Source organism: Mus caroli, unplaced genomic scaffold, assembly GCF_978045245.1.
Source record: "Mus caroli unplaced genomic scaffold, Mus_caroli_1 scaffold_17, whole genome shotgun sequence".
In the NCBI taxonomy this organism is placed as follows: domain Eukaryota; kingdom Metazoa; phylum Chordata; class Mammalia; order Rodentia; family Muridae; genus Mus; species Mus caroli.
The window spans coordinates 35235684-35260961 of NW_028227272.1; the positions used below are offsets into that span (position 1 = coordinate 35235684).

Consider the following 25278-nt stretch of genomic DNA (forward strand, 5'->3'; position numbering starts at 1 on the left):
ACGGGAAGGGGGTGATTTATATGTGAATGACTGCAGATGTCAGAATATGGCAATGGTAAGTGTTGGGCAGGCAGGCCTGGTGCTGCTCAGTAGGTGCTACTGAGTGTCTGGAGTCTGTTCAGATCGGGGGGCGGGCAGTGTACTTCCTAACCATTTTGATTTGAATAGTATGACATCAAAGATATTAGTTTATAAGCTAAAAGCATTTTATTTAATATCCATTTTAAAGCAAATTGTACTTTTGAATTTATAAAAATTACAGATTATATTTACATCAAAATTGTTGAGATCTGTTCTCCATACTTCTCTTTCCCATAGAAAATCATGTTCTCTTGTTTGCCATTCCTTTTCCTTCTGGTCTTGCAAGAGCAATGGCTGGTAGTAAGTAAGTAGTTGAGTATTCCTTTGTATGGTGATAATTTTGTTTAAATATCTGCTCTCAAGTCCCCGATTTGGTTTTTTACTTAGGGTACTTCTGGCTGTCCTTTTACTCATTTTAGACGAATCATGAATCTTTCAAGTAGTTTTATATCAGGCAAAATGAAGCTGTTGCATTTTAAAAGATGCGAAGACTTTGCTCAAAATGTATGCTTCTTGGATTGGACTGATTTTCCTGGGTTTGTTTTGGAGTCTGCATTACTCAGTTTATTCCACCTTTAGGTGCATTGCACAGTGTATAGAATGTGTGGATCAGATGATCAGGGTTTTGTTTCTGTTCTTACTATATAATCCAGTTAGTTTCTGAGTTTTCATCCCTTCTCCCTGGTTTCAAATCCGTTTTCTCTCCCTTTATGATGATGGTTGGCTTATGATAGACACGTGTGGTAACACATGTTGCCAGCTATGACGTGCTACATGAGCATTGGTTGTGATGCTGCTGTGTGATGATCTTGAGTGCTCCTAGGGAAGATTGTCAGACAGTTTAGTTGTGTATTTGCCAGCTCTTTTAAAGTCTGGTATATTTATTTCAGTCACTTTCAGCTCTGTGTAGTTTCTAAAGTATACTGGCAGCTGCAGATTTATTTATTTTTTTTAAATACTTATATGAGCAGTTGCGTTATATTCTGCCGTGTGAGTAGGTGTGAAATGGGGTTAGTTGTTACGTAGTGATTAGTAAACCATGGCCCACCTGGAGAAAACAGTGGTCCTAGAGAATGCAGTCCCTGTGCTGTGTCAGATACTTTTCTGTAATTTTTAGATTAATAATTTTACACTTTAAAACGTGTAAAGATGAACCTAAACTAGTGTGATGTGCTATGGGAAAGAAGCGTGCGTATCTTTGGTGCATGTTTGAGTGGAAAACAGAATTGATTGAGTCTCTACATTGTGTCACTGGGTTGTCAGAAGGCAGGCGGTATTAGTGATGAAAAGGCTGAGTGGTAAGTCCCAACAGACCTAATCCATTGTGAAATGTGTGGAGTGTTAATTCTGATGCTGCACTCGGGAAGCGCTAGAACTAGATTCACCAGTTCTGTAAAACTTTTTTTGTCTTTCTTTTGGATTTGTGGCTGGGCAAGAAACTCTCATTCAGAATCATAGATCTTAAAGTAATTTTTTTTTTTTTTTTACTGTAAGTACTTATAAGTAACTCTTTCCTTCTGTGTATCGTACATTACATTGGTAATCTGGAAAATTAGCCTTTTTTTAAAAAAAGGTACTGACTGTCTACCTTTGCTTCTCAGGTGTGCAGTTTGGTAAGCACATCAAAACTGTAAATGTCAGAGTTCTAAAGTCAGAGCAGTTTGGGCACACCATGCATATCTTTCAGATATCAGATACTTGTTTCTAAAATCAATGTTGTAATTATTTCAAGTGATCGAGTCAAATATTTATTCATTTTTGGTTTGGTTTGATTGAAAAAAATAGCTAAAAATTTAGTAAAATAATATTTAAGTTCAGAATTAAACTAGTGCAGTTCATTTTTATTTTGACATTATTGCTTGATTTAAAGTACAATTATACTTAAAAGAAGATAGAAATGTTAATTAAAACTAGTTTAAAACAAGTATAGCTATTTCCAAGTAAAATTTTGGGTAGCTAGTAGATTCTGTTACCAGACTTTTCTGTGAAGTATTTGAAGTTTTAGTTTTGCTGAACACAGGTTTTGGACCTGGACAGCGATGTCACCATAGCATAGGATTGGGAGAGAGTTTGGAAACAGTAACTCTTCTGGACTCTGCTAACCCACATGTGGCAAATGCTGCCGATTTTCAGTAAGTCCTGAATCATATTTGGCCATCCTGAAGGTGTTTATGTGCTTTAACCCAGGGATTTGGAGCCGAGCAGTGGCAAGCATAGGAAGAAGTGAAAACACTGTCCGTGAGGCATGGAGTCAGTCAGTCCTCCAAGTGTAGTGGTGCTGCTGCTGGAACAGCCTCCACTAATCCTGAGACAAACATTTGCTGAGGACTCTGATTGTGCTAAATCCTGTGCTAATAATAAGCAGGAGGGAAATGATCAAGATAACCTCTGTTCTCCTAAGAGCTCCTAGCTAAGCGAGGGGCCAATACTTTTACTAAGTATAGCACATTGTGATAAGCACCGCGGTAGGTCACAGTCAGAGGTAAAAGAGCACAGCAGACAGGGACGTCAGTAAGTCAGAATTCAGAGAGTATGATTTATTGAGCACCCACTCTATAGTGTACCATTAAAAGAGCCAAACTACCTAGTGAGTGGTTAACTTCTGTCTTAGTTAGAATTTTACTGCTGTGAACAGACACCATGACCAAGGCAAGTCTTATAAAAACAACATTTAATTGGGGCTGGCTTACAGGTTCAGAGGTTCAGTCCATTATCATCAAGGTGGGGGAGCATGGCAGTATCCAGGCAGGCATGGCGCAGGCAGAGAGTTCTACATCTTCATCCAAAGGCTGCTAGTGGAAGACTGACTTCCAGGCAACTGGGGTGAGAGTCTTAAGCCCACGACACACCTACTCCAACCAGGTCACAACTATTCTAACAAGGCCACACCTCCAAATGGTGCCACTCCCTGGTCCAAGAATATACAAACCATCACAGCTTCCTCGGGAGAACCCTCTGAGGCACCTGCTATACAGCAGTAGATTGGGTGCTTCCATACCTGGGGTTAGTTACCTGTCAACTGGGTGGAGTCCTCTGGCTGTACTTGGAAAGTGGGCAGGCAAGGAGAAGCTCTTCAAGTACTGGTCTTGGCCTCTTTTCTTTCCTCCCTCCCTCCCTTCCTCCCTTTCTTCCTTCATTCCCTCTTTCCCTTCCTCCCTTCCTTCCCTTCTTCCTTCATTCCCTCCTTCCCTTCCTTCCTTCCCTCTCCCTTCCTTCCTCCCTCCCTCCCTCTTTTCCTTCCTTCCCTCCTTCCTTTTCCCTTCCTCCCTCCCTCCCTCCCTTCCTCCTTTCCTTCCTTCCTTTCTTCCAGTGTCTTAGTGTTTGACAGCAGTGACAGCAGGCAGGCTAACAATAGTGGCATACTGGCTGGTTTTGTGTGTTAGCTTGACACACTGGAGTTATCACAGAGAAAGGAGCCTCAGTTCAGGAAATGCCTCTGCAAGATCCAGCTATAAGGCATTTTCTCAGTTAGTGATCAAGTGGGGAGGGCCCAGCCCATGGTCGGTGGTGCCATCCCTGGCCTGGTGGGCCTGGGTTCTGTAAGAAAGCAAGCTGAGCAAGGCAGGTGAAGCAAGCCAGTAAGCAGTATTCCTCCATGGCCCCTGCATCAGCTTCTGCCTCCAAGTTCCTGCCCTGTGGGAGTTCCAGTCCTGACTTCCTTTGGTGATGAATAGCAATGTGGAAGTGTAAGCTGAATAAACCCTTTCCTCCCCAACTTGCTTCTTGGTCATGATGTTTGTGCAGGAATAGAAACCCTGACTAAGACAAGTGGGTAGCACCTTTTGTTTTGTAGCTCCTGTGTAGGCCTATTTACTGGAACAGTTAAGGTTCTTTAAGAATTCCCCAGCCTTTCTTGGCAGTTGGCTTTGCAGCTAAGTTTTGGGTTTCTCAGCTCTTTACAGCAGCTACTGTTATAGCTTGCTTTGTAGCTACTATGACTGCCACTGCTTGGGAGGTAGTTAATCCCACCCCCATCCTCCATTCCCCACCCCCACCCCAGTTGCTGCTTCTGTTGCTGTTGGCTGTAACCTGTTTCTTTTCTTTCTTTTTTTTTTTTATTACGTATTTTCCTCAATTACATTTCCAATGCTATCCCAAAAGTTCCCCATACCCCCCCCCCACCCCCACTTCCCTACCCACCCATTCCCATTCTTTTGGCCCTGGCATTCCCCTGTACTGAGGCATATAAAGTTTGCAAGTCCAATGGGCCTCTCTTTCCAGTGATGGCCGACTAGGCCATCTTTCGATACATATGCAGCTAGAGACAAGAGCTCTGGGGTACTGGTTAGTTCATCATGTTGTTCCACCTATAGGGTTGCAGATCCCTTTAGCTCCTTGGGTACTTTCTCTAGCTTCTCCATTGGAGGCCCTGTGATCCATCCAATAGCTGACTGTGAGCATAGCCTCTGTAACTAAGGGCACCTGGCCACTTGAGTGCTCTTGAAGCTCTGCTTGTCCGCTGCTTAGCTCGCCCTCTACTGTCTGATTCCTGCTGGGCAGTGCCGTGCTTCTGCTCTTCAAGGCAGGGGCAGCATTTCCTTGGTTTTGCAGTTCAGCTAGTAGGTCCATCTCCTCTGCAGTTTTCAAAACAGCTGGAAACTGCACCCTCTATATTGGGTTGTACTGCTGCATCTGTTGTTGCCCCGACTCTGTGGTCACTGTCCTGTCTCTCATGTCACTGACTGACCTCTTGCTGCTACCAGTGCAGTCTGCTGCACTAGAAGCAGTTAAGAAAAGCCCAGTCAGGAAAATCTTTTTATTGAGCCTAATGTTGCAGCACTAGGGGAGGCAATACAGGAGTGTTATTTAGTTGGCTCAAAAAGTGACCCTCCTTCATACAAATGAGGGTTTATGCCAGTTCTGTTACTGTTCCTTTTGGGTCAGTCACAGTGGTCCTGTTAGGCCACCAGGGAAGGCGTATTCCCTGTCTGACCTAGGTGGTAATTGATTGCAGGGTCTCAGGGCTTTGTAAACCTTTTCTTCTTGTTACCCCTTTTTGTTTGAAACAAGTCTATGCAATGCCAGGTGTATCAATATATAAAATAGGTGTACAGTGCCAGTAAGATTGCTGAGTGGGTAAGGACACTCACTGTACTCAATGATGTGAGTTCATCCGCTGGATCCCACAGTGGTGGGAGAGAAACTACTCCCAGGAGCGCGCACACACACATACACACACACACACACACACACACACACACACACACACAGAGAACATAGTGGCATTTTAAAATTCTAAAACAAATATACGTAATACAGTGTACATTTACTGCTAACAAGTCAAATATATTTCAGAAAATTCATTATAGGTATAATTTTCCCACTTACTAAAGACAAAATCAAGTTTTTGTACTAATGATGTAGATGTTTGTTTTTACATAAATAATTAAATCGGTAAATACTTGCTACTGCATGATACAGAGTTTCTTCAGAATTACATGTGAGGTAAGCAGAGTACCACTGATCCCCCACTTCAGAGGTTTCATAGTTGATGAATATCTTGATTATATAATGATCAATGCTGAGAATACTGCTTTGCATAAATACATAGTACAGCATGGTAGAAGTGTGTTGACATAGTATTAACAGCTTGACAGATGTTGGTATTATTTGAGAGATGAGCCTTTGGATAAGTCTGTGGGGATTCTGTTAAGTGAGGTGAGCCAACCCACCCACTGCAGGTAGCTTCATTCCCCAAACATGGAATCCTAGAACACATGCCCAGGCACGAGCACGAATGCATGCCTCTGTTCAAGCTCCTGGGCTGTGGCTCTTCTGTGACAGTGGACCGTAACCTCAGCTGGGAGCTTTGCATACAGTTGTGGGTTCTGAATCATCTCTCCCTAAAGCCGAAGAGCAAAAACCTTTACATGTGTTTATATGTATAGTAAAAAAACCACTGCAGTTCATATTGTACAGTAGTCTTAAACCTGAATCAAGGTGTTCCAGGCGGTATTCCTTGGTTGGCAGTTTGTGTTGTAGCAGCACTGCACAGAGTGCTCATGTTGTGCGTTCAGAGCCAACGCTGCATGCAGTAAATGAGCATGGTGCAGCATAGGCCAGCCCCTTCAGACACAGATTCAGGTCACTCTTTCTGCTTGCTTAGTTTACCCCAATGCGTTATATAGGATTAGGTGGTGTTGAAAAACATTTTTTTTAAAATAAAAGGTTTGCATAGGAACTGCCCTGGACTAAGCTGCTGCCCATTAGGACTGACCAAGTGATCTGATTTCCTGGCGTTCCTTTTCTGTCTTCCTAGGCTCCATTTGCCCCAGCGTCTGTGAACAATGATGCTGTGGTGTAGAAAGTCCCCAAGGAAGAGTTGAATCTTGATGTGAGATTTTAGAATTTGTCTGAATCTGTAGTTCTTGATTTCCCTTTGTGACTTTTATGTTGTTCATGTATCTAAGCAAATTTGTTTACTTTGGGAGAGTCTTGCTTTAATAGCTGTTCTTTAGGCAGTTAAGATAGAGCTGATTTTTTTTTTTTTTAAACCTGAAAATTGTCAGCAGCCAGTGTTTCCCGTTCTGATAACCATAATCTTAGTTAAAAATTACTGTTATTTCCCTTCGTGATTAAGAAATGATAGGTACTGTTACTTTCCCTCTACACAGTGGAAGCTTGGTAGCCTCTCGGCAGCCCCGGATAGCATGTTGCACTCCTGTCAGTGTGTGTCATACATGGAGACCATGGTCTTGAGGCAGAGGGAGAGTTTTATGTGTAGCTGTTGCCAACCTCATTGCATGCTTCAGGTCTCGGGAGCAGACCTGGATGGTTTCAGGGCCAGTCTCCTGGTTGTGGGACTTAGTAACATTCCCTAAAATCCTATTGCTTTTTCTCAACTCTGGATTTTAAGAAGTGGCCTCTTTAAGAGGAAGAACAGAAAAAGAACGGGCTGGAGAGATGGCTCAGAGGTTAAGAGCACAGACTGCTCTTCTGGAGGATCCAGGTTCCATCCATAACACTCAAGTGGCAGCTCACAACTGTCTGTAACTCCAGTTCCAGGGAATCTGACACCCTTTCACAGATTTCCATGCAGGCAAAACACCAATGCAGATGAAATTTTAAAAAATTAATTAAAAAGGGAAAAAAACCCATCAAATTATTGGCTTTGCTAAAATAAGCAAACTGCATTAAGATTTATTAATTCACATAATTGCATATAAAATTAAACAACAGTGCTAGAATCTCTTAAATTCTTATTCTTGAGTTGGGCGTTTGAGTTTTTGGTTGTTCATTCCACATTTGTATTCTATACTTCACAGCCTCCAGTGAAACACAGTCTTTGTTTTTTATGTATAAGTGTGTGTGTGTGTGTGTGTGTGATGGGTATGAGCATCATGTATTCCATTGTGCACGTGTGGGAGGCAGAGGACCTTTCCACTTTCCAGCCTGGGTTCTTTCCTTGCACGGCAGGCATGTCACCTGCTAAGCCATCTTGCTGGTTGGAACGTGGTTGTTACATTGCACAAGGTCTTTTCATGATTTTCATGAGAGGTGTATTATGACTGATATATTTCAGATTTCTCTACTGTGGTAAACAGCAGGAAGCTACAAGAGTCTCTGTCTGGCAAGAGGGTTTGGAGCTATTCTAGCTAACTGCCCCTGCTCTAGTGTTCTACCTGAGGGATGGTGACAGTTTTTAAAGACCAATTTTATTTTAATGGCTTGTGCCATCTAACTAGGGTAAGAACTGTTAAGCCATATATTCTAAGACATTTTAGTATTAGGCAGAGTGGTTTATATCTTTTTCTAATGTGACAGATGTATTATGATTTTTAGTTTTTCATGAGGATTTTGGGTTTTGTGTGTCAATAGTGTTCTAATGTAGCACACAAAGTAATGTAACTTCGTGGTGAATCTTCAGTCACTTAGATTTCACAGAGTTTAGTCTTTGACATTTTTGTTTTGTCACTTTCTTTTTTAAATTTATTTTATTTTATTTTTCAAGACGAGGTTAATAGCCCCGGCTGCCCTGGACTCAATTTGTAGATCAGGCTGGCCTTAAACTCACAGAGATCCATCTGCCTCTGCCTCCTGAGTATTGGGATTAAATGTTTGTGCCACCATGCCTGGCTCATTTCTGAAGACAGATCCACACTGTTTTGAAGTTAAACTTTAAGTAAAGCAGTCAGAAAAGCTTGATGATTTAGAAGTAAGCATTCTAGGATTATTGAGTTGTGTATAGCCTGAGAGCCATTGCTTCTTGGGTACTCCAGACATGGGATGACAGCAGAGACTATGACTCACAGGAGTTCTCTGCAGTTTCTCTAAGTGCTTAAGAGAAAATAGACTAGATCTTCTGTTTCTACTAAAGGATCGGTCACTGTCTGCTGCAGTCAAAGGGGAGGGAGTCAAGACTCTTGGTGTGGTGATGTTGCACTTGGGGTTGAGGCAGGTGGATCTTTGAGTTCAAGGATCTCTGGTTTATATGAGGAGTTTGAGGGCAACCAGATGTACACAGTGAGTGAGACCTCGCTCCCACATCCACACTTCACCTCCACCATCCCCCAGATCTTGACTAGGCACACATAAAGCCTACTTAGTTTTTCTTCTCTACTTAATATTTTAGCAGTTACTTTATTTCTACCTTTTCCCACCTGCCGGTCAGGGTGCTAGGTAACTAGACACTGCCAGGCTTGGGACTCGGCAATGGGGAACAGGCAACATCCCAGGGTTGTGTTGGTTGTCTTCAGTAGTGTGTCCTCAGTGTCCTGAAGCAGGAGGAGGCTCCGAGAGTCCGACCTGCCCTGCATCTCTTTACTTAGAGTTTAAAAGACTGTGAATCTATCTTTTAAAAATGAACTGGATATGGTACTGAGGCAGAGGCAGGTGGCTCAGGGCAATGTAGAGAGACCCTGTCTCAAAAACCAAAAGTCAAAACAAAGAAAAAGAAAAAAGAAAAAGACAAGAAAACGGAGTTTTTTTTTTTTTTTTAAAGGAGGGTGGAAAAGATAGAATTTACAGCCAATTGAAAAATTGTAATTAAGATATGCAGTCAGAATTTTGAAGATAGAACATAGGTTATTTTATGAGAAGTTATGGCATAAGTGCGCATTTAAGAGCTGAGGCCTGCAATACGTGTGTTGGTTCTGCTGCTGTTTGTATCCATTCAAAACATAGTAGTGCTTAAATAAAAACTGTGATGTTGATGTGTCTTTCAACAAATGATGCTATGCTAATTTGAAATTTGCATTAAATAAGTGATACCTTTTTTTAGTGTTTTTCCTTGAAACTGAAAACATAATGCAGACTACCTGTAAATCACCTGGCTATCTATCTTTAGAAGTCACTGATAAACTTCAGTCATTGTTTTATATCTGATATGAAGGATATCTTAAGGAAAGGTTGACCTCAGTCATTGCATATTGGCTGTGGCTGTGTCTGTGTTAAATGGACATGCATATTTGTATGCCACCAACATTTTAAGTATTCATTTATCAAGCAACTGGTATTTGGGGAAATGCTTAAGAGAGTCATTTCTTCCTTAGGTTAGGATGAGTTCACTTAGCATCTTAAAAGTAAAAGTCACACAATGGAAGAGAAACAGAGACAAAGATCGTCTATGAGGCCAGAGAACTTACATTATATACATATATTTTTATATTTTGTATTGGTTTGGTGTTAGGTTTGTTAGGAAAGAGAGCAGGTGGGGGGGTATGATTGTCGTTTCTAGGTGATTCTAGTTTCTGGAACTTAGGTGTATTGTGAAGTCACTAAAAGCCCTTGAGAGCCACCTGTGGCCTAGGAGAGTGTGGAGTTCAGAGCCGATTGCGGACTGCCTAGTCAGATTCGAGTTGGTCCTGAGCTTCAAGGGCTCATTTTGGCCTGTCCCTAAGGATGAGGCAACGGAAAAAGGTAAGGAAAGGTCTGTAAATGAGATGAAGGTGTGGCGGTAAGCCACACACACAAACACATACTGGCTCAATTCAGAATGGAGTTTATTGTGCAGTGTTTTATGTTATCCCTAAAGTAAAAGTTCTTTTCCTCATGTGACTATATTCTCAAAGGTATTATTATACATACTTGTTGTTAAAAGAGAGTAAGATAAAGAAAAGCAAGGCCTTATTTTCCAAAGGTCAGACTGGTCAGGATGAAGTTGGTCTACTTACACATTTTTAGCTGTATTTATTTGTTTTCAAGTAAATGGGCTCAAAGATGAGCTAGACAGAAGTCATGAGGGAGCCCACTTTGACTTGGGCTTTAATTTCACTGCATGTATTTATACATATAGTCTCTCAGTGGTTGCCCAGATTGGCATTGGCCTTGCTTTGATTGCAGGTACAAGCCATGAGACTGGCTTCCCATCAGTAGTATTTAAACAGTACTTATTCTTCCAGTTTCATCCACACACATCTTCATCCTGCCTCCCCTCCCTGTTGTCTTCTGGTATTCACCCTTCTCCAAACCTCCTCATCCCAACACCATTTGTACTATGTCAACAATGTATTTACATTGTAGGCAGTTGTTTCCAGCAAATGATATTATGTATTTAAATGAAGCAGAATAAACTTAATTTGAAAGACTGAATAAAAGGTGGGTAAAATAGCTTGTAATTGAAAACTATCTTACATGCTAAATTGATAAATATTTAAGTAAAGAATATATTTACTTTGTGTTAGCAGGGTTTTTTGTTTTGTTTTTTTCCTATACGGTTCTCATTTTTGATTTAAATCTCTCTTCTTGTAGGAGATAAAGATGGCAGCAAGGTAACCACAGTGGTGGCAACTCCTGGGCAGGGGCCTGACAGGCCACAGGAAGTCAGTTATACAGACACGAAAGTGATTGGAAATGGATCATTTGGTGTGGTATATCAAGCCAAACTTTGTGATTCTGGAGAACTGGTTGCCATCAAGAAAGTTCTACAGGACAAGCGATTTAAGGTAAGAAGACACAATGCTTTGTGCACCTTCGTTGCTGTATATTTTAAAAAATTTTTATTACTCTTAACTACCGAACCATATCCCTTCCCCTTCCCCTTCCCCTTCCTCCCCTCTCACCCCTTCCCCTACTCCTCTCTACTCCTCCCTTCCCTCCCTTCCTGGGTTACTCGATAGCTATAGCCCAGACTTGCTCTGAGCTTCATCATCCTCCTGTGCCTCAGCCTCCTCAGGCAGATTTATTGAATTGGATTTAGTTTTACTGATTTGTTTGTCATTTACTATACTTCCTAAATGATGAGAACCAGCAGTATGATTTGTGACTGTTTCTTGTTTTACTTTCTTGTTAAATCTCTCATCTTCAACCGACAACTGCTGGATTGGGAGTAAAACTGTATAAAAGCTACCAGTTGGTTTGGAGAGAAAAGTATACATAACCACTTAGCTTGCCATACTTCACTCCCATCGCATTGACTTACATTTTTTTAATTACACTTATTTATTTGAGTTGTGTGTGTAGGGTTGAGGGGAGACATATTTATGTTGGGTGAAAGTGTGGTGGTGAGAGGACAGATTGTAGGATTCTGTTCTTCCCCCTGTGTGAGACCTGGGGATTGTCAGGCCTGTCAGCAGGCACTTTGACCTACTGAGCTATCTTAATGACTCCATGGATTTTTGGTTTTCAACACAAGGTTTCTCTATGTAACCCTTGCTGTTCTGGAATTTGCTTTGTAGACCAGGCTGGCCTTGAACTCATAGAGATCTGTTTGCCTCTGCCTCCCCATTGCTGGAATTAAAAAACACTACCTGGTGTTCCATTGAATTTTTAAAGACGAAATTTTATAATTTTTTTATAGATCGTATAGGTCCTATTTTTTTAATGTAGATTATAATAAACTTTCTAATCGTACCTGGAGATGTTTAATACATTTATATTAACCTTATGATTTAAAAAAAAACTTAGTTATTTTATTTAGTATTTAAAGAAGAATTTGGGGTGAGCTTTAAACTTTGAGTTACATTTATTTACTGTGGGGACGTTCATATGCTGTGGTACATGATGGAGCCAGGACAAGCTGTGAGAGCAGGCTCCCTCCTTGCAGTTTGTGGGTCCCAGGGTGGAATTTAGATAGTCACATTTCCTGGGAAGCTCCTTTATACACCGAGCCACCTCCCTAGTCCCTGGTAATTGTTTATATTCTAATTTATTATTTGTTATAATGGATTACCTTTTATTTTATGATAGACCATAGCAACTACAAATAATGAATAAACATTTTTCCTTTTCAACAAATTTTTGTATTATTCCAATGGTGAAGACTCTCATAGCAATGTTTAAATGTTGCCAACAGATCTGATTCTTGTCTTTTTTTAAAATTTGTGGCTGGGAGGTCTAAAAGATAATAATAGATTAGAAGAAATCTTTCTCCCTGATTTTGTACAACTGCTTAGCTAATTGAGTCTTGACAGTTTATGAGTATTTAAGGTACACTTTGGTTACTTGGCAATTTGAAAGGGAAGTGGTGTCAGTAGCATTGTGCAGATCTCCTTCTGTGTTAGAGAAGGCTTTATGTCTGGATAGATAGGCTCCAAAATATACATGGTTTGTGCTAAATTCTACCTCATGAGGGTTGTGCTAATGCACATTCTCTTAGATGGTTATTTTTTCCGTGGCTTTACTAGCAAACTTGCTTTACTTTTGAATTTTGCTAATCTGATAGGTGACAAATGATACCTCGCTCTACAGATTAGTGAACGTTCTAAATAGACCATGATTTAGAAAGCTGATACTATTGTACCACACTGCCATGCTGCTGCTACATGCTAGGAATTTAGCAGCCTAAGGAAGGTCCTAGATATTTCATAAAGCCTGGCTGATCCCTGTACAGTCTTAACATTCTAGCCTTTTTAAGTATATATATATATTTTTTTTTTCTAGAGCCAGGTTGGTTGGAGGATAATGATACCCAGGGGATTTAGGGGTGCCTACTGAGTTCTTAGAACTTCTTGATGAACTCAGCACATTATATGGACTCTGGCTAAGCTCTTTCCTCTTTTGGAATTTTTAATTAGGATTAAATTGGGAAGAATAAGTTTATGACGGCATATTTTATTGGTTTTGTTACATACTTTATCACCTACATTCTAAAAAGTGGTAGGCTGCATTGTTCAGCTCAGGGTCTTTCCACTAACTCACCCTTTCTTTATGGAATTTACTCTGTTCTTCTCCTTAACTACACAGATAGTTGAGGCCCTAATAACATTTGTTCTGTTGACTACTTTACTTTTATATATCATAAAAATAATAATTTTGTTTACAATTTAAGTCATTTAATATGAGGGATTTACATAACTGCAGCTTCAGACTATTAGGTTTGACTAGATAGATAGAAGAATGGACGGACGGACAGACAGACAGACAAAGAAACCAACTGGCTTATGCTATTAGTGGTATTGAGAAGCAGTTTGTTTTATTGTAAAAATAAGAGAGTTAATAAGACTGAGAAAAAGAAAAGCAAGAATAACTATCCCCATTGTAGTCATCAGCAGAGCTTTTCAAGTAATTTCTGGTATAAAAAGCTCTATTTTAATAATAATTAACCTGAAATCTGAATGTTCCCCTTTACCCATCTCTCCCATTTTACCATGACATATTACTTAATTAAAAATTGGTGTTTGTTTGATAGGGAATGCTTGTGGTGTGGGGGTAACTTGAGCTAGCTATCTGATTGATGTAGGAGTCCTTTAATTTTAAGACAGTCCTGAAAAATAAAAGTCCCAAAAAATTGAGTATTAGTAAACTGCATTTTAAATTAGTGATCTTAGTTTCATTAACTATTAATTTTAGTTCTCCTTTGCACTAAGTCATAGGTTTCTAGTCTTCTGTTTGGTTTCTCTTGTGGTTGGGATAAAGGGAATATAGTGAATGTGAACTCAGTACTGTTTATTGTGACTATGTATGCCTATATATAGCATATTAGAAGGATGAGGAGAGATAATATCTAGTATGCTAAGGGATTTGAATTACCACAAGCTGCTGTTCACATTTTTGGTTTCTTTTCCCCTCTTTAAAAATGTCTTTGTACTTTTTAAATATGGTGATCTCATTTTCAGGCAGTTTCAGTCACACACAAAAAAATCTATTTGCTGTTCAAATTGATAAACAAATAGTCTTCATGTCCTATATAGACCATAGAAACTTACGTTTATTAACCGGAAGCTAAAAGATACCTGTAAGAAAACTGAAGAGCTGAAGGATGGACCTTGTAGAGCCATATACCTCGTGCAAGTAGCACAGTCCAGTGGTCCTGAAAGATCCCAGCCTAGGCACCTGACACCCCTGCCCACAGAGCCATATTTAAAACAAACAAACAAACAAACAAACAAACGCCCCCAAAACCAAAAAACAATGTGCATCTTAACTACACATCCAGTTTCTCAAGATCTGCAATCCCGAAACATAGGTTGAGCAGAGCTTCCTTAAGATAAAGCAACTTGATTTCGATAGATAAACCGAAAGATAGCAGAGGAGATGGGGTTAGCAAAGGGTCAGGCAGATAGTAGCGGAACTTAAAAAGACTAGGGAGAGATCCTGGAGCTTTCAATAAAGGTCCTATTTCACTAACACATTGTATATGGCTATACTGATAGAAGAAAGGGGATTTGAAGAAAAAGAAAACAAATGTAACTAACAAAGTACTTTAGATTTAGGAAAATACCGTAGTGAAGACATAGTGAGTATTTTTAATAAAATCAGAAGTAAAGTCTTAAGCCTAGGGAAAAAGATATATATCCAAGGTAAAAGAGACCTACAGAATACTAAATAGACAGGATCAGAGAAGAAACTCATCAAATCATAGGTGAAGCATTAAAAACGCAGAATAAAGGGTGTTGAAAGCTTAAGACAAGATCAAGTAACAAAAAGCATGACCATTAGAATAACACCTTACTTTTGACAGAATTATTTAAAGCCAAAAGGTCTGGGAGAGATGTATGCCAGACTCTGAAGAACACAATCATCAACCCAAACATTATATTATACCCAACAAAACTATCACTAAATTTGAAGGAGAAATAAAAGTTTTTTCATGATTAAAGGAATTTATGATCACCAAGCCAGCTCTACAGAGGATGCTGGAGGAAATAGGAATACTTCAATTTGAAGAGAAGAGTAAACACACTTGAGGACAAAGGAATAAAGAAATAGTGCTAGGACAGCTAATGCCAAGAGCAAACAACACAGAAGCAACAAAATGGTAGGAATTAATAACACATCTTTCAATAATAAATCGTAATATTAGTGGACTCTGTTTTCCCATTAAAATGACACAGACTTGCAAATTAGATTAGAAAATATAATATTTTTGATGCGCCCAATTAAAATCATTATCAACAACTGACACCACTTAAGGGTAAAAAGATAGAAAAAAGTATTCTAAGCAAATGAACTAAAAAACCAGTAGGTATAAGTATTCTAATATTCTAATTGACCTCAAAGTAATCAGAAGAAATAAGGAAAAATCCATCAAGAGGGTATTATAATTCTAAATATGTAGTAAACACATTTTTAAAAAAAACCCTCAACGTCATTAAAAATACTTGTTAAATCTAAATCCAGATATTTTGAAACTGCTGAATAATAATTGAAAGGAGAAATCAAGAAAGAAATTTAAAAATTCTAAGAATTGAATGAAAATGAGAACACAACACACTAAAATCTATGAAACATAACGAAGGCAGTCCCAAGAAGAACACTTATAGCTCTCAGTGCCTACATCAAAAACAGATCTCAAATTAATACCATTAATACATGTGAGGGCCTTGGCAGAATAAGAACAAATAACACCCCAAAACAGTCTATGGGAAGAGATAATCAAAACCAAGGCTGACATGAGATGAAAACATAAGAGATGCTGAGGAAATTTGGAGAATTATAAGGACACATTTTAAAACTCTATATCCTACTAACCTGAATGAATATAAAAGAAATGGATAGATTTCTAGATGACCTAAGTTAATCAAAGTGAAGTATGATTCTAACAGCCCCAAACAATCCATGAGATGGAGGCAATAAAACTCTTCAGTGGGAGGTCAGGCCAGATGGTTTCAGTGTAGAATTTTACCAGACCTGCAAAGACGACAAACTAATGTCAATGTTACTCAAATTATTTGTAAAGTAGAAAAGGAAGGAATAGTTTCAAATTGTTTTTACAAAGTCAGTATTACTTTGATACCAGCTAAAGTTTCAACAGAAAAAGAAAGCTATAAGCCATTTTTTCTCATATGATCAATATGGATGCAAAAATTCCCAGTAAAACACATACAAACTGCTTTAATCTTTGTGTTGCTATGAAGATACACAGTGACCAAAGGACCTCTTAGAAAGCATTTAATTGGGGGCTCAGAGGTATAGCTCATTATCTTCAAGGTGGGGAAACAGGAAGATATAGTGCTAGAGAGTTCTACATCTGGATCTGTAGCAACAGGAAGATAAGGAGAGCTACTAGGCCGGGTTGGGACTTTTGAAACCTCAAAGCCCAAACCCAGTGACATACTTCCTCCAATAATGCCACACCTCCTAATCCTTCCAAATAGAGTCACTCCCTGGTGACTTAGTATTGAAAACATATGAGCCTATGAAAGTTTCTATTATCTAAAGTACCACATTCAACTCCCTGATCCCCAAAATGCATTCAGTTCAACTTCAAAAGTCCACATAGTCTGTCACAGTATCAACACTGTGTTTAAAACTCCCAAGTTCAAAGTATCTTTTGAGACTCATGGTGATCTCTTAACTGTGGTCCTCTGTAAAATCAAAATAAAAAGCAGACCACAGCTTCCAATGTGCAATGGCATAGAATATTCATAGCATTCCAAAAGGGAGGACAGTGAGTAAATACTGGACCAGAGCAAGACCAAAAAACAGCCAGGCAAACTCTAAATTCTAAATTTCCATGTCTGCTGTCAGAGTGCTCTTCAGATCTCCAACTCCTTCCAGCTCTGTTGACTGCAACATACTTCTTTCCCATGGGCTGGTTCCACAATCTGTTAGCAGGTGTCTCACTCTAGGCTTCTTCCTCACAGCTTCCTGCAATAGCTTCTCTGGGCCTCTGTTCAGGGATGCCCCTGGCACATGCCTGGCCTCAATGGCTTTCCTTAGATAGATAGAGAGGGAGATTCCACAACCCCTGTCTTGTATCCTTGACTTTAAAGACAGAATCATGAGGCCAAAGCTGCCAAGGGCTGCTGCTTGGTGGGGCTGAACTTGGCTCCCTCATTCAAAAACATTTGCATCAGCTTTCTGTTGGCTTTCTTCACTGCCTAAGTTTTTCTTTTTACAAGTTAGAAGCTTAACATCAGACTTATCTTTAAGCTTTGACTTCATCTTTCCCCAATGTTCTTTGTCGGCCCCCCCCCCCAAGCCCCTGCCCAGAGTACATTCTGTATCTCTTTGTCCAGCGTTGTCCTTTTCTGCTATAATAACTAGTAGCCACAAAACAGAATTAATACTAGGCTATCTCTTCACTTTAGCCTGAGGCAGAAGTTTAGGACAAGAGCAAAAAAGTAACCACAAGAATGTTCTCTAGGCCATTCACTAGTATTTTTCCCTTCTGAACTGTCCTGAGCTAGGCCTTCCACAGTTCAGACTGCCCTCAGCATTGTGCTCCTACTAGAGCACCCATTAAGGTGTGCTTAAAGCATCTAACAGCACTCTAGTACAAAGTCCCAAAGACTTCCACATTTCCTTAACAAACGGCATGGTCAAAGCTGTCACAGCAATACCCAGTCCTTAGTACCAACTTCTGTTTTAGTCACTGTTCTGTTGTTGTGAAGAGACACCGTGACCAAGGCAACTCTTATGAAAGAGTATTTCATGGGGAGTTTTTAGAGGTTAGTCTAATATCCTCTTATTACAGAGCAAGGTGTCATGCAAGCAGACATAGTTGCTAAAGATGTAACTAAGTTCTATAAGCCTGATCCATGGGGCCTGACATGGGCTTTTGAAACCTTAAAGCCCACCCCCAGTGGCATACTTCCTCCAACAAGGCCATACCTACTCCAACAAGGCTGCATCTCCTATTGTTATAATTTTCCAAGTAGTCACTCTCTGCTGACTAAACATTCAAATATATGAGCTTATGGGAACCATTCTTACTGAGTCTAGCATATAAACTAAATTCAGTAACATAAGATACAGGCCGTAATCAAGTCTGCTTCATTCCAGAAGTACAGGGATGGTTCAGTAGCAAATCAGTCAAAAAAACATAATCCACTGCATAGACTCCAAAAGAGCTTTGACAAAACCTGATCAATCCCAGAGAATACAAATGGAGGGCATATATCTACATAATAAAGAAAATATACAATAAACCCACAGCCAATATCATATGCATAAAGAAGAGCTCAAAGCATTTCCATGAAAATCAGGGATAATACAAGGATGTCCATCCTCTATTTTTGTTCAATGCAGTGTTTGAAGTCTTAGCTAGAGCTATAAGAAGTGAAGGAGATATCGCTTCTCGGCCTTTTGGCTAAGATCAAGTGTAGAAGTGAAGGAGATAAAGGATATACAGATAGGAAGGGAAGAATTCATAGTTTTCTCTACAGCCCATGATGGGGAATCTTTTTACTAGCTCTGCATCTGACAGAGGGCTTGTGTCTAGAATATACAGAAAACTAAAACAAAAACTAAACAGCAAAATTCAATTAAAAACCAGAGCATGGTGACTGGGCTTTGGGGCATATGCCTTTAATTGGAGAGATAGAGGCAGGCTGATCTCTCTAAGTTCCTGGATAGCCAGGAGTAGGTAGAGAAAGCCCATTTCAAAAGGGGTCAGGAGTAGGCATGGAGATCAGCAGAATGTTCAAGAGAAGAAAGACAGCTGGCCGAGAAAGACGTTAGTAACATGTTTAACATCCTTACAACACCAAGAAAAATAAATTACATTTCCTAGCTATTATAATGCCTAAGACAACAAATGCAGGTAAAGAAAGGGAGCCACTAGGCCTGCTGGTGGGAGTGCAGACTGGTGTAGCCACTGTTGGAATCAGTGTGAGACTTCCTCAGAAGTGCTAAAAAGAGATCTACCCATCCATCTAGCTATGCTGTTCTTGGTTATATACATAAAGAAACACTTGTTTTAATAGATACTTGCCCATCCGTGTTCAATATGCCAGGATATGGAAATAGCCTAAATATCTATCGTCTGATGCATAAATAATGAAAATATGGTATATATTTACACAGTAGAATACTGTAAAAACAAAATGGTGAAAATTTTAGTCAAACAGTAATTCTGTGTGAGGTCATATAGACCTAGAGATAAACGTTGCATGTGTTCTTTCTTCTTAATTTAACTGTGAATACTGGGAGCCGCAACAAGGACTGGCCTGGCAAGACGTGCCCACTGATGTGGTAGTGGCAGGACTGGAATGGGAATAACCAACCACTTTTTAAATTAGATTGAATCAAGCTGCACAAGTTGAAAGCCATATCTGGGCCAGGAACTTGTGGCTGGGTAAGTCAGAGGCCCTAGGGCAAGCCTACTACTCACTGTTTCTCTTCAAGAGGAACAGTGTTGAAAGGATTCCTAAGGGTCTGTCATTGTACTCAGACACAGTGCAGTCCTACCATTCATTAGAGAAACTGCTCTCTGTAGTAGATTATGGAACGCTTTCCTCTGAATGGGATCTCCATATCATACCTCTCCTCTTAAGGCTCAGAAGTCATGATAAAAGTAAGTCTGACTTAGCTAGAGTCAGTGGGTGACTGAAAGAAAACTGTCTTCTGGACACAGTAGGGCAGGTACACATACGGCTTTCTAGTAGTTAAGACAGCATGCACAAGACATCCCAAGCCCAAGCTAGACAAAATCCCAGCATGGGTCGGGGGTGGGGGTGAGTCACACCCACAAGCTATTGGCAGCTGAAACTGTTGGAGAGGGAGAGTCCATTTACTTTAAGGGTGTAGCCCCTGGTAAATTGACCACACTCCACTGGAAGGCCACACATTCAGGAGTATATGGGAAACATCAGCTGTATTTGTGGAGGGGAGAGAAGTGTTTGGTGAGGAAGGGGATAGACAGAAATGTGGGACACCTGACTCGCCAGCAAGAAAGACACCACAATAGGATCCTTTTGCACACGTTTATTGGGCTGCGCATTGACTGTGTAGGCGAAAGACCCCGAGCCCTGGGCCTCTCACTCTTACATACTATCAGTTCCCATCCACGCACAGCAGGCCACATCACCTCACCAGGTACGCAGCTTCAGCTAATCAGGGCAGCAGGGGCATATCTTCACCAAAATGGCTTCGCCAGAAACCTGGTACACCTGCGCAGCTCTCACGATGTTTGTGGTTTATATGAGGAAGTCAGGTGCAAGTCATACGACTTAGCTGCAGTCCCTGGCGCCTTTGGGACTGCCGCCACACCCGCTCCCCACAGAGAAACACAAAAAAGGGGTTGGTATGGATGGAGGAGGAGGTTGATCTGGGAGACATGGATGGAGGGGCAGATATGATCAAAATATGTTCTACGAAATTCTCAAATAACTAATTAATTTTAAAATAAAGGGGATGGAGCTGGGTGTGGTGGCGCCGTCTTTAATTCCAGTACTAGGGAGGCAGAGGCAGGCGGATCTCTTGAGTGTGAGGCCAGACTCGTCTACAGAGTGACTTCCGGGACAGCTGGGGCTACACAGAGAAATTCTGTCTCAAAAGATCCAAACAATAAGAGATGGAGGGAGGAGTCCGTCCTTCTCATCGCGCTCAAGTTCTTAGTAGTGGGCCAGCCGGCCTGCAAAAGTGCGGTGCGACACAATGAAATCGGAAAGTACATATTAAAAATATTACAACTTTGCCACCCAAGTCAGTCTGCTGTTGCTCACAGGGTCTAAAACGCATCCTCCCACGCTTCCTTACCTTTAGGGGTTACTAAGAGTTTTGGCGTTAGTTGGACAGGTTTGCTGCTGTAAATTCTTTTTTTTTTTTTTTTTTGGTTTTTCGAGACAGGCTTTCTCTGTATAGCCCTGGCTGTCCTGGAACTCACTTTGTAGACCAGGCTGGCCTCGAACTCAGAAATCCGCCTGCCTCTGCCTCCCGAGTGCTGGGATTAAAGGCGTGTGCCACCACGACTGGCTTGTAAATTCTTTATTACAGCTTTGAGTGATATTTCTTGCTTCTCTGGTCTTAGCATTTTTATAGTAATGTGAAGAAATTCTTCTTTGGGTACATATATATGTTCAGAATTCTACTGCCTTTTATGCTTAGATTTTGGGAAATTTTGTACATTTAGAATTTTTCCCAGTCCCTCCTCCTACCCATGGGTTTAGTTATTACATGTTAACGTAACAGTTCTGAAGTATTTTGGGCATGCTTACTATTTTCCTTTGCTAATGTCTGAATGTAGTTTTTTTTTTTTTTAACTTTATTTTCAGTCTTTGATATTCTGCTTGGTCTAGTGTATTAGTAGTAATTTTGCATGTTAATGTTTAATTCCTGTATTGGATAATTCGTATTTTAACAGTGCTTGGGGGGGAAACTCCCGCAATGTTAATTTCTTTGCCAATTCTCTCTCTCTCTTATTTTGCTGGCTTTTCTTAGTCAGGATTTGAATGAATGAATTTCCTAATTTCTTCAGTCTGTCTTTTTATATTCTTTGAATTAATCAATATTTTAACCATTACCCTGTCTTTTTTTGTGGTCATTAAGTTATAAAGAGTCACAGTTTCTTGTTTTATTCATCTGTGTTTTTAAGTTGCTCTTTGTGCATCTTTGGTATGATTATCCCATCAGGTAGTATTTGGGATAGAGGTCTGCCTGTCTCTGCATCCTGGGTGCTGGGACTAAAGGCATGGGCCACCACTAGTAGGCATTCTTTAAAAGGAAGGAAGGAAGGAAGGAAGGAAGGAAAGAAGGAAGGAAGGAAGGAAGGAAGGAAGAGTGGGTGGGTTTTGCATGTGTGTGTAAGTCTCTGTACCACATACATTGGTGCCCTTGAGTCCAGAAGGCGCCATTGGAACCTCTGGAAACAGAAGCTATAGGTGACCTCTAGTCCCTATCCTATTTCTTTCTCCAGGCTTTTCAGTTGACTTTTTATTTCCTGTGTTCTTCCTGTCTTTGAATGAGAGTCTATCTTTTGTTCCTTAGGTTTTACTTACTGCATCTCATGGAGGCTGCTTTTAATCCATCTTCTCTGTTCATCTTTGCCTATCCTAAGTAATGCTTGTTTGATTTATACATCAGCATGCCCTAGTGCCAGGACCACAACATTGGTACTGCTGTTCAGGAGGGTGCATCTTTTAGAACAGTAGGTTCTTAATATTGAATTGTGTTTTATGGTCAAATGGTGTTAGAGTTTGTTATGTTTTCTTAATGCTCAGATTATATCTTTGTTGACTATATTTTTTGGTTATAGGAAGTAATATCACTATGACTCTTTGTTTATCGTTATTGTTCAGACATTTGTTTTTCATTTACACACACAGACGCGTGCGCGCACACACACGCACACACACACACACAAACACATATCTGGGAGTGGAATTTCTGGGTTACATGGTGATTCTGTGATTGAAATCTTAAGGGAATGGTAACCGTTTTTTCCTAAATAGCATACCACTTTAAAGTCCCATAATAATGTTATGAGGACTGTAATTTCTGTCTGCACTTAACTTGAAAACACTTGCTATTGTCTGCTAGGTTTTTTAGTTCTAAATTAAACTCATCACAGTGAGTGATGCTTCACTGTCTTTCTTTGTCCCCACATAAATAGCATATGAGTTTTGCTCACAAAAACCAGAGTATCTATATTTCATATAGACATATTTTGTGTATCTCTAATTTTGTTTGCTTTTACTTCATTGCAGCTATAAAATATGCTAGATTCAATATTTGTCTTGATTAATTTGTTAAAACTTTTCATGTGACTTTGCATGTATGTGATCTGTCCTTCCCATAGTTCTATGGGTACTTGAAAATATTATGTAACATTAAAATGTAGGGGTTGTATGTCTGGTAGGTCCACTTTATTAAGTTTTAGTATTTTTGTGTGTATGTGTGCGTATGCAGGCGTGCTGTGGTGCCTGTGTGGAAGTCAGAGGACAGTTCTCAGGAGTTGATTTTCTCCTTCTGTTCTATAAGTTCTGGAGATGAACTCAGCTCTCCAGGTCTGCATGGCAAGTGTCTTTATCCACTGAGCCATCTTACTGTCCCCTCAAATGTTTTTGTGTTTATTTCTTTACTGATACATCTGTATGGATTATGTCCTCATTACTGAAAGTGGAGATATTAAAGTCTATTACCATATTGTTCTTTAAGATTTGTCAGTTTATATATGTAGATGCCGTGATATTGGATGGATTTCAGTTGGATTCAGTTTTCTATCACTGTCCTTTTTTCTTTTGTTGGTTTTTGACTTAAAATTTATTTCAGCTAATATGCCATCCTATCGCTCTTCTGGTTACCATGGAAAATATCCTTTCTATCTTCTCACTTTGAGTTTCTTCTACGTTTGCTTTAGCTTGTGGTGAGTCTCACAGACACTGCCTATGAGTAATTGAGTCTTGCTTTGCTTGTTCATCATTGACCCTGTGCTTTAGATTGGTGATTTTATTCTAAAGGATATTCTGGTCTTGTGTTTACAATTTGATAATTCTTTATTGTTTTGTGGCTTGTGGATGTGATCATTCTGCATTTGCAAAGAACCACTTAAGCTGATAACTTCTATTGCATATGAGAATTCCATATACTTTGTATTATTGATGTCATATTTTACATCTGAGTATGTTGTATGCCCATTAATGTATGTGGTAACTACATTTGAATAGAACCATATAAGTTGCTAAGTTCTATTGCATGCGAAAATTCTATATAGTTTTATATTATTAGTGTCATATTTTACTTCTTGATATATTGTATATCCATTAATATTTTTTGTTTTAATTACTAATACTTTCATCTTAAATTTTTGGGCCAGAATTAAAAGTAATTTACATCCTGCCCCTAGAGGCGTTGCAGGTGTGGCTGCTGTGTCACATGTGTGTCAGTAGGTGGCAGAGAGGAAAGAGGCTATGTCTACGCTCAGTGTTCTGACCTGTGAACATCTGAATGATTAGTAGCCTAACAGTCCCTGAAAACAGTGAGTCTGAAACCACTACCAGTCTGGTGCCAGAGGGCTGGGATGGGGAGCGAGCCTGAGACAACCACTACTCCTGTGCCAGGCAGACCTGGAAGGGCGCCCAGGATAAGCAAGTTGGAGACTAGAAGAGCTCTGCCTGGGGCCATAGGTCCCAGGTATGAGTGAGCTCAAGACAGACGGCCACTTGGGTAGGCCGCGAGAGGAGTGAGTCTCAGATGAGCATCAGACTGGTGCCATGGGAGCCCGATGGGGCTAGTTTGAGAATGAACCCCAGTCTTGTGTCACATTGGCCTGGAAGTACAGACCATGCTTGAGATGATCCCTGCCTGGTCCCATAATGCACAAGCAGGACCTAGCACTCCTGAGGCCACTTCCGAGATGACCTCAGACACTCAGAGAATCCAGGCGCTACTAAAAGGAGCAAGTGAGTGGTTGAGAAATGGAAGAGAAAGAGAAATAAGGAATGTGGTCACAACAAAGAGAAGCAGGACAATTATGTGTAGTGAGGAGCAGCCTTGTGTGAGTAGACAGTAATGCCACCTGAGATCATGGTCGGGACCTGGCCTTTGCTGCCACTGGAGGCCACATCTAGGAGCAGCAGTCTGTTGCCACCAAAAGCCAGGCAGACATCCCTGGTCTGTGGTGCCATTCATAGCCTTGTTGATGTCCAAGGGCTATGCAGAACTGGCCCCTTTCCTACCTGGGCATTGTGGGAGAGCTGGCTCTAGAGGTATGAGTGCAGGATCCCTGACCCTGACTCTAGCCAGCTGCAGTACTCAGAAGAGCAGCCCTACATATCGCAGGAGCAGCAGGTGAGCTGGGCCTGAGGATACATGCATTCATGGGAGAGCTGGCCCTACCACTCATCTCCCTGTGGTGGCTTAGATGAGGGAAAAATACCTCCCCTCCCTGCCTCTCTCTTCACCATTACAGCAGGTGGGAACAGAAGAGCTGGCTCTGTCCTTCACCAGCAGTAGCACTCAGAAGAGCATCCTCTGCACCTCACTTGGGCAGCACAGCAGAGCTGACCAGGGTTTCTGGGGTTATGGGTCTGAGAGTGTAAGAGCCAGCCCTGCCTCTTGCCTGTTGGATGGTGGTGTTGAAGAGGAGGGAGAGACACCTTCCTTCCCCTCCCTCATTTTTGGCAGACATTTTGGAGAGCTGGCCCTGGAATTCTG

The 25278-nt window shown here is 40.6% G+C and overlaps 1 protein-coding gene and 1 non-coding gene across 3 annotated transcripts in view; both read left to right on the top strand.

Moving 5' to 3' along the window:
- The window catches only part of Gsk3b (glycogen synthase kinase 3 beta), a 151816-nt gene that overhangs the window by 44469 nt on the left and 82069 nt on the right, over nt 1–25278 (top strand). For both annotated transcript variants that reach the window (XM_029470640.2, XM_021184609.3), the window contains exon 2: nt 10771–10964. In XM_029470640.2, the coding sequence (XP_029326500.1) occupies nt 10771–10964 (194 nt within the window). The remainder of the gene's footprint in view (nt 1–10770; nt 10965–25278) is intronic.
- LOC115029628 (small nucleolar RNA SNORA17) lies at nt 23958–24089 on the top strand. Its single transcript, XR_003835194.1, has one exon. It is a non-coding gene; the product is annotated as a small nucleolar RNA SNORA17 (small nucleolar RNA).